The 10020-nt window shown below is 40.9% G+C and overlaps 1 protein-coding gene across 1 annotated transcript; it reads right to left on the bottom strand.

Annotated features, from left to right (window-relative positions):
* Positions 1-4760: 4760 nt before the first annotated feature.
* Positions 4761-8222, bottom strand: rergla (RERG/RAS-like a; the record flags this gene model as incomplete). The annotated part of the gene is made up of 2 exons (XM_071539079.1): positions 4761-6407; positions 8074-8222. Coding segments are annotated over 2 exons (435 nt in total), but the record flags the coding sequence as incomplete, so codon positions are not given.
* Positions 8223-10020: the final 1798 nt, after the last annotated feature.

Below are 10020 nucleotides of genomic sequence, written 5' to 3'. Positions count from 1 at the left end.
ATCTCATCAAATGGGGGTCCGTGGCCCTAATGTGGACTAAGTTAGGGGTCCTTGATATGAAAAAGGTTGAGAACCACTGCAGTAATGAACTGTGAAACTACACAAGTTTCATTTGCCTTACTTTCCAAGTCTGCCTCAACTACATATCACTGAATGCAAAGAATCTGTCAATAAACTCACTTCATAGTTGCATCAAAGCAAACCTTAAAGCTGCATACCCTAGTTGGGTATCTGCAGATCTAGTCGGGGTCACACTGAAGATTGAATGTATCGAGAACAATGGATCCATCTGCAATAGGATAAAGATGTTTTTTTATTCACCTTTCAATCAGCCACGAGTAATGTGAGAGAAAGTTAGAGGGATTTATAATGGATGGAACGCATTAGGGCGCCACCATGCCCTGTACCGACGACAACTCCGCTGTCATAACACGCGGGGGCTCAGGCCGCTGTACCTGCCCCCCCCCCCCCCCCACCCACCCTCCACCCCCACCCTTCCCCAAGCCTTAACCAGGCCCACATGTTGGCCATCACGCCGCTATGTAGCTACATCAAACGGATTCCAGGCCCTCTGACCTTATTATGGATCCAGCCAGGCTTTGCTGTGGTCTGTTGCATTTACAGCCCCCCCCCCCTCCCACCATGTCCCCCCACACACTAACAGCGGTGCGAGCCATGGGGAAAACACTGCAGAGATTAGCTGATGCTCAAAGTACTGAAATATGTAGGATCTTTGGTGTCTAATTGATGGAGTCACTATAACAATCGCGGCTTGAATTGCTGAAGGGAGTGATGATGAGGCTCCTTCATATCTCACATAGATATGACTCTATGACTATGACTTAACTGAAATGGTGTTTGAATGTATTTCCTTGCTTAGAACACTTTAAGGAAAAATCCAAGTTCAAGTTCAATAACTTTATTTGTCCCCGGTGGGGCAATGGGTTATGCAGCAGTGGGACACATACAGCACACATAAAACACAAGGCACATAAATACAACACTAGACCAAAAGACATAAATACACAGTAAAAATACACAGTCAGTTAAAAAGATACAACATTAGAGTTTAGGAGGGAGATGGCAGAGGGTATAAAGGAGTGTTTGTATCTAGTGGTTTTAGCTAGTGGAAGTCTGAGGAGGAACCAGATGGCAGAAACTGAAACTGTTGATGTAAAGGATGGGAACAATCAGACAGGATATGATTCTGCTTTCTTATATAACTGTTTGTTCCTGCAGAGTTTCCTGTGCAGTGCCAGTTATTTTGCTGCAGACATTAACCACCTTATTGAGTACATTTTAGTGTTTTACCTTGAGAGATTGATACCAGCAGATAGAGGAGAAAGTGAGCACAGACTCAAAACATTGTCATCAGGGTCCTGTGAAACTGGAACTTAGAGAGTTTCCTGAGACGAAAGAGACGCTGCTGGCTTTCTTGTACACCATGTCAGTATTACTCTCAAATGTCAGTTTATTGTCTAGTATAGTTCCCAAATACTTGTCGGACTCCACTATTTCTATATTCTGGCCATCAATCACTGTACTGACAGGAGAGGGGTGAGAACGTCTAAAATCAATACACATATTCTTAGTCTTTGACACATTCGGTACTAAAAACGACTCATGACACCAATTTGAAAAATAGTCAACAACAGGACCATGGGACATTATGGTCCTATGATTGTATCATCAGCAAACTTCAAGATGTTATGGTTTTCATACATGCTGCGGCAGTCATTATTGTACAATATGTACACTAATCCACCCGAGGATCACTGTCCTATATCATCAACCTCTGATGTTCAGTGCATTCTCCAGGAGTTATTACGTATATGAATTCACTTTTCTGGTGTACCCACTTTCCCCTTAACCTGCCTCGTCTACTTCTACTTCAGTTAGTGATTTCCTACGTTTCCCAGGATGCCTTTCAACAACCCCCCAGAGAAGTGGGTTCTCTGTGCTGTATACATGTAGGTGGAGAGAGTGATGGCGATATCAATAGTATCAACAAAAATGGTAAGTCTGCAAACAAGCTCTTACACTTTGATTCTGAGGGACTTTTTATTGTCATCATATCATTTCGTACGTCTTACCCATGTTATCTAGCCTATGTAGTGATGACAAAAAAATTTTTTTATGACATACATAAATGACGTGAGTAGGTGTGTCACCCAGTGATACATCATAATAACAATCAATCAATATGACAATAAATTAAGATAAATAATGACAATATTTACAGTACAGGTTTAAATTATTATAGTATGTTATAGTAATTTTGAATTTATAGAAAAACATCTTTGATCCTATTTCATATTTGAAAATCTGCCTGCTGTATTCCATAAATCCATAAGTTCATGAATCTGGTGAGTCTACAAACAAGCTCTTACACTTTGATACTGAGGGACTGACACCAAAACCTGATTTGTTTAACGTTGATATTTTAGATCACTGAAACAATTCCTGCTATCAAACTCCATTGTAGCTGTGCTGAACATATCTCAACATGATGTCACATTGTCTAGGTTTGGCCAGTTATCCACTGGAAAAAGAAAAATACACCACCAAACAACAAAATGGACCCAGGAATGCAAGGTACATTGCTAATAGTTGTGTTTGAAGGTGGATTTTTCCCTTTAAAAAAATTACAAGTAGCATTCAGCCCTTTTTTGGATGATGTTTTTCATGTTCACCATGTCTGTTACATTCATTGGTCCCCTTCAGGAAGCTCCAGCATACCTTTTCAAAGCATACAAGGAGCTGCTTAATAACAGCAGTGACATATGGAAACCATTCCACCCAGAGAGTGGTGTTACCATTACTTTCCTATGGATCCAGGTGACTTTTAGTGCAGAATATGTATTGGAGGCAGCAGCTGGGCTTGTTTGCCCTCCAGCAACTCCTCCCTCTCTCTCTCTCTCTCTCTCTCTCTCTCTCTTTCTGCTTTGCTTCACCGTGTTCCTCTGATTCATCTGCGTTTCAACGCCTCTTTGCTGGAAGAACAGCTATAAAAAGGAGGTGCGATAATATCATCCGTGGTGTTTCATGCCCAGATTTAGAGAAGGGGGTGGTGTAATGTGTGTGTGTGTGAGGGAAGGGGGGGGGGGCTGACAAACAGCAATAAACTTACCAGGCATGGAGATGAAAGCTCTGCTAAGGCGCTGAAAATGACCAGCCGAGAAAATAACACCTTTAATTCTTGTGGTTTCTCATTTAAAGTGATAATCCATGACCATATCCATATAGCACAATAGTGATTCAACCTACAGCCAGCTCATGAAAGCTATTACATTTGCTGTTCTAAACCAGTGGTTCTCAATGTGGGGTCTGGGGACCACCAGGGGTCCTTGAGGGGGTTCCAGGGGGTCCCCAGCAAATTGATGAATTGTTAGATTTCACCATTATTTTATTTACAAGAAGTTAACACAATTAGAAAATGTAGAAGAATGACTATCTTTCTACCTACAATACAGATAGTCATGGAATTCTGGACAAAATCATATCTAACAATAAAAATATTCTCAGATTTGGGTCCGAGAGACAAAATCTCATCAAATGGGGGTCCGTGGCCCTGAAGTGGACTAAACTAGGGGGTCTTGATGTGAAAAAGGTTAAAAATCCTCTGGGTATTGGTTTTGATTCAACTTTGCTTTCAGCCTTTTTTTTTTTACAGACTGCAGTTATCATGTGGTCCATATATTCTCTGATGGGTGGGAGGTTTGAATCTGGAACATTGTAAACTGGAACCACCGGAAACTTAAGCCTCAATCAGAAATCCTACTCTAATGCAATCAGTTGTGTGGTGTTAAATAAAAAGGAGGATAAACTATTACCTCCAGTCAGTGATCATCATAAGGCAAACAGCCACCAATAGAAACACAAATCAAAAAATCTGTTTTATTTAACCTTAATAGAACTTGGTATTGATGAATAACCCTATCAACCCCCCACAGATATATCATGGTAATTTTGTTCTGTGGGGCAGTAAAATATTACGTAATGCCCCTTTAAAAGACCCAGATGGCATGTACTGTATGTCACAGTGACATATACTATGAATTTATGTGATAAAGATTTATGTCAGGCAAAAACGGTGGTCAACTCAAATAGAAAGGTGGCTATACTGTGTTTAGGTGGGTTTACCCTCCATTATACCCATGGACATGATATATTATACAGTGTGCTGTGATGTCATCGTCTTACCTCACAGCACTGTGGAGTTTGCTTACTTTGGATTTGCATGACACAAAGCAAACTGATGTGGATTTTCAGAATTTGAAAAGGAGCAAACGTTCAGCTGAAATTATGGGATATTTCCACATTTTTGGGTTTAAAGTATCATTATCTCTGGTTCTTCCACTCTCATCTGCCACCACCCCCCAATCCCCCTCCTCCCCACCTCTCTCTCTCTCTCTCTCTGTGTGAACTGTGTACGGGCCAGTGGAGACTGCTGGGATTAGATTTCGTTGGTCAGGTTGCTGTTGTTCGGAGGCAGCCAGAGAGATTTATTACAGGGACCTGGACTAATTTCAACTCATTTGGCGTTTTATGTAATCACTGAAATTTATAGGGTTAGGTAATTCTTTCAGCATGTTACATACTATTATATCAACAAGTGAGAACAAGTGAGCGGCTGTCAGGTTTATTAACTCAGGTTCACGAACGGGAACTGGAATCCACACTTCTCACCGCCAAATGAAAGAACAACAAACAAACTGTATGGATAAAATGTTTTTTTTTAATTAAAATGAATCGTTACCATGGTAATGGGGATAAAATAACTTGCAGCATTGAATCGTTTTGCTATCGTATCTTTCCTTTGGCACAGTGGAAAGAATTTCTCCTAAGGCATGACGGTGTTAACCCACGCATGTATGTACATATGAAGTCAGAATGCAATTATTATAAGTTGAAGTGCTGTTTGCCCAGTGCAGCACTCATAATGAGTAATCATGAACAAACGTGATATTGGTAGCAGGTTGATGCATAATTCCATAAACTGTATTGTATTACATATGGCATGGACCTGCCCCATATCCAAGCACTTTACTATTCATCTGACCCAACCGCCTGTCAGCAGATTTCAAACAGTTACACAACACATTTTCTCTCAATCCTCCTTCAATTTAGCCTCTCTCTCAAAGAGAACTGGAAAAGATATGAATTTCCGCATACTGTAATAGAGGCTATACTGCATGTATGACTCATTTTAATTCTATAAGCCATTTTCTTTCATCCTACAGTCCTCGCCTTCGTCCTGAAGTTGAAATGCGACTGAATGTCATGTGACACAATCCAAGCGCAAGTACAGTACAAAGCAAAAGATTAATCTCTCTTGAGCCATATGAGACAAGAGGTGAAACTTTGTGTCGACCGACTTAGACTACACTTATTTGCCTAGATGTAAAATGTCACCAGGTTTTAAAACAAGTTTCCTCAAGCTGGGTAGCGACATGTCTCTCTCGTCAATGGCATCCAGAGATCTTGAGGGGCAATAAGCACGAATCAGGCAGTAAGCAGCAAGCGGACCCAGCAAGTAAGCGCTGTGCACAATCGGATTACCATAATACCTCGTCACACATAGAGACGTCACTTAAATGCCAATCTCTGAACCCATCTTCTATCGGTCTGACGACGATTAGACTCTGAAAGCGAATATTTCAGGGTTTCCAGTGTAGCCAGCGGACATCCAGGCCAAGACTTCCTCTTCCGTGCGCCGGTCATTGTTGGTCTACGACCGGATTGCACAAGTTTTTTAGGTCCTGACGACATTTCTACTAATCTCTATAAACAGATATCTGCATATGAGACGTCGTCTCTCAACTCCGACTCCATTCTCGTGTCTCAAGTTGCTAATCGGACTGTAAACAATGACCAGCGCACGGAAGAGGAAGTCTTGGCCCGGATGTCCACTGGCTACACCGGAAACCCCGAAATATTGGCCGTCGCCCCCAGAGTCTAATCGTCGTCAGACCGATAGACGATGGGTTCCGAGATTGCTTAAATGCTAATCAATAGCAACAGCAAACACAATAAAAGCAAAGAAGCCAAGCCAAGGTCTGTCTCAGTCCAACGCCTTTGGTCCAGCTTGGATCGAAAGCAGCATCGGGCTCGTCGGGCTTCACACCGATTTCCTCCTCTTGCCGAAGACGTTGTTGATGAGCTTGGCCATGGACTTGGAGCCGCTGGGGCGCCGCCTGCGCTCCTTGGCCTTGCTGCCCAGGCTGGCGTTCTGCACCATCTTGGAGAACATCAGCGCCACCTCCTGGCAGTGCTCGGCCGCCGACAGCTCGTAGAACTGGCAGCGGAACTCGGTGGCCAGGCGCTGGCCTTCCTCGCGGCGGACCTCCCTCATGTGGCACAGGTCCTGCTTGTTGCCGACCAGGAACACCAGCGAGTCGACGTCCCTGCAGGTCATAGAGCAGGGGCCACAGTGAATGGATGACTCTTATTTCATATGTAACACACTGGTTCTCAACAAAGGAGGACCAAGAGTCTGCAGGTTTTGGTTCCAACCAAAGACACACTGGATGATCTCATTCATTAACAGACTTTCAACCACAGAGGAAGAACTCATTAGTGAAATCTGCTGCTGTAGTGTTTGGTTGGAATGGAAACCTCTATGGCAGTGATTCTCAACCTTTTTCATGTCAAGGACCACTAATGTAGTACACACTGGGGACTCGGACCCCCATTTGATGAGATTTTGTCTCTCTGACCCAAATCTGAGAATATTTTCAATTGTTAGATATGATTTTGTCCAGAATTCCATGACTATCTGTATTGTAGAGAGATAGTCATTCTTCTACATTCTCTAATTGTGTTAACTTCTTGTAAATTAAATAATGCTGAAGTTTAACAATTCATCAGTTTGCTGGGGACCCCCTGGACCCCCCTCAAGGACCCCCTGGTGGTCCCTGGACCCCACGTTGAGAACCACTGCTCTATGGCACATGGTTGAGCACTACTGCTGCTTGCTATAGTTCCAGGTTAGCCACCATTTATGGCTATAAGAGCAAAAACAACTATCGAACACAAAATTTACTGATTCTGGGTCTGATTTTCAGTTTAGCAAAACAAGGGATGCTATAAATTCAGTGTTTCCACAAACCACAGCACACTGCCAACAGATGTAACAAATACTCTGGTGTTTTTGAATATTCATGTTTAATAGAGAAGTGATAGGTAGAGAAAAGACAGACAGAAAATGATTTTGATTAGCTCATTTGAGTGATCGCTCACTGTTGAGGGGGTTGCTTACGAAAAGAATACAATTAAAGTGTTACCAACAACAAGAGTCGGATTAATGTTACTCCATGAAACTTCTTCAAATGCATGTGATCACATGATGACGCACCTCAGTGTTTTGGTTTGCATTGGAATGCGGCTGAAAGGAACTGAAGGCCATGCCCAGATCAGATAATAGATCTTTGATGGAATAAAAAGAGAATGATCTTCTATTCACTGGCAAGATGCATAACCCTTCAGTAACTACACACCATCAAAAGGGAAAGGGAGCCCACACACCAGCCAGTTAGGGCTTCAAGCCTAAAACAGGAGTGTGGGCTGCTTTTCCCTTTTGGTCCCAGTGTCCCGTATATTTCTTTACTGAAGACTTCAGCTTTTTTTTCCCGATACCATGCATAAATATGAATCTCTGCCACTATCTTTTAATGGGCAGGTAGAGAGAGTAGGTTATCTCAGACTTTTATTCCCCTCTATTGGCAAGCAGTGGAATTACAACAACATGGAGAATTTACGGTGGCCTGTAATTGACATAAATACTGACGTTACAATTTCACAATAGAGAGGATTAAGCTAGTTAATCAGAAAGGAGAACCAACAGAAACGTCTGGTGAAGAGATAATACTGTACATCACCATGCTAAATACTGAATACTGGAATAATAATAATGCTTAGTAATTTGCTTTTTTGGCAAGGTGCTGAGAAATAAATAAGTATTTGGTACTGATCAACCCACAGATATATTACAGTAATTTTCTGCTATGGGACAGTGAAAATCTTACTTATTACCCCTTTAAATAAGTGCAATATGATAATACAAGTCCATACCTTTTGGCTACTCCTAGGTGCAGCTCTCTGATCAAGTGGACTATGGCTTTGGCAGTGAGGAAAGAGGAGCGGTCGCTGATATCGTAGACCACGACGAAGCCATCGGCCCAGTGGACCTGGTCATTTAAAGTAGACTTGCCCTCACAGGCCTGAGGAACAAACAACAGTTTCATTACAAATACACCTAAATGTAACATAGTATACAATAATTGGTAACACTTTACAATAAGGGTCACTAAGTTAAGGGTTAGTTAATGCTTAATAAGGGTTAGTTCATGCTTATTAAGCATTGACTAACCCTTAATTAACAGTTAACTAATGTGTAATTTACTAATGGTGTTCATGTTAACTAAGGTATTAATTTATACATTATTTAATAGTTTATAAAGATGACTATTAAATAATGTATAAATTAATACCTTAGTTAACATGAACACCATTAGTAAATGATTACCAGACACATTAGTTAACTGTTAATTAAGTGTTAGTTAATGCTTATTAAGCATTAACTAACCCTTAACTTAGTGACCCTTATTGTAAAGTGTTACCCAATAATAGAATAACAATCATTCACTATATGCATACATGCAGAATGGTAAACAGTAAGGCTTCACCTGTAAAGGAGGTATAGCAACTGATAATGTAATAACTGCTGTATAATGCAATAACTTGTCAAAATGTTATAAAATGTATAAATATGTAAGAAAACCTGCTAATGTAATAATTTCCTGAATAATGTAGTAAGATCACATTATTACATTACCTGCTGCTTGATGATGATGATGTAATAATAATGACTAATGTGATATCTTGTAATAATAAGCAAAATGTAGTAACTCAAGTAATTACATTATTAGTGAATATTATTATTACATCATCAGTTATATATGTTACAGCCCTTATAAGTAACAATCGCCGGTTATATAAACGCCAGCTGTGGTCAATTGGCATCTGTTTTGAATTTTAGACGTTAAATATCCATGACTTTTTCCTTGACCCACTTTCTGCAGAAAACAACTTTCGACTTTCAAAATTACGCAAGGAAATGGTAGCTATAATTATATTTATTCCCTTTGAATTGAATTATATTATATTTATTCCCTTTTTTGACCCAACTTTTTTATTCAATTTTGACACGTTATTACATTATCAGTAGCTCTGGTCCTGCTCACCGACTAGTCACACTGAATCGGATGAAACGCATGAATATAAGGTATACAAGCTTTACAGAGAGGTTTCTGGTTTGTGCTGCATTAGTGTTAGAGGTGATGGTGGAGATAATTCAGACAGATGAGTGGCTGGCATAGTGATTTATGGACTGCAGGCTGGAGGCTCCGGTTCAGCTGAGGGGAGCCAGACGCTCCGCCGGCCCTGCTAACTGAGATGGATGACACTGACTGGCCTGCTTTACACTCTCTCATTGTTTTTCAGCTTTTCCCTTAGCGGCATATATAAAGCATGATGACAAAGGTAGGTGCAGATCATCAACGGTGCTGAGCATGTCTGATATTATGCATTTAGACCCAAATTAAAGCTGCTCTAGGCGAGATATTTGTGATGAAGATGATGTTGGTGTCCCCACTTTCCCTCGACTCGCCTCGTCTACTTCTACTTCGGTTAGTGATTTCCTACATTTCCCAGAATGCCTTTTGACAGCTGCTGGAATATCTGGACGTGACATCATGGCATCTAGGCCAGTTATCCACGGAAATAAGAAAAACACCACCAAACAATGAAACTGGCCCAGCTGTTTTTAAGCGATAATGTGTTTCAGGGTGGACTTTTCCTTTACATATACTAAAAACCAGAGGTGGAAAGTAACTAAGTACATTTACTCGAATACTGTGCTTAAGTACAATTTTGAGGTACTTGAACTTTACTTGAGTATACTACTTTATACTTCTACTTCACTACATTTCAGAGGGAAATATTGTACTTTTTACTCCA

Source organism: Centroberyx affinis, unplaced genomic scaffold, assembly GCF_046629955.1.
Source record: "Centroberyx affinis isolate AG114_WGS23_722 - 3 ecotype Tasmania unplaced genomic scaffold, CSIRO-AGI_Caff_v1 ptg003391l_1, whole genome shotgun sequence".
Classification (NCBI taxonomy): domain Eukaryota; kingdom Metazoa; phylum Chordata; class Actinopteri; order Beryciformes; family Berycidae; genus Centroberyx; species Centroberyx affinis.
This window is presented reverse-complemented; position numbering and strand designations above follow the sequence as displayed.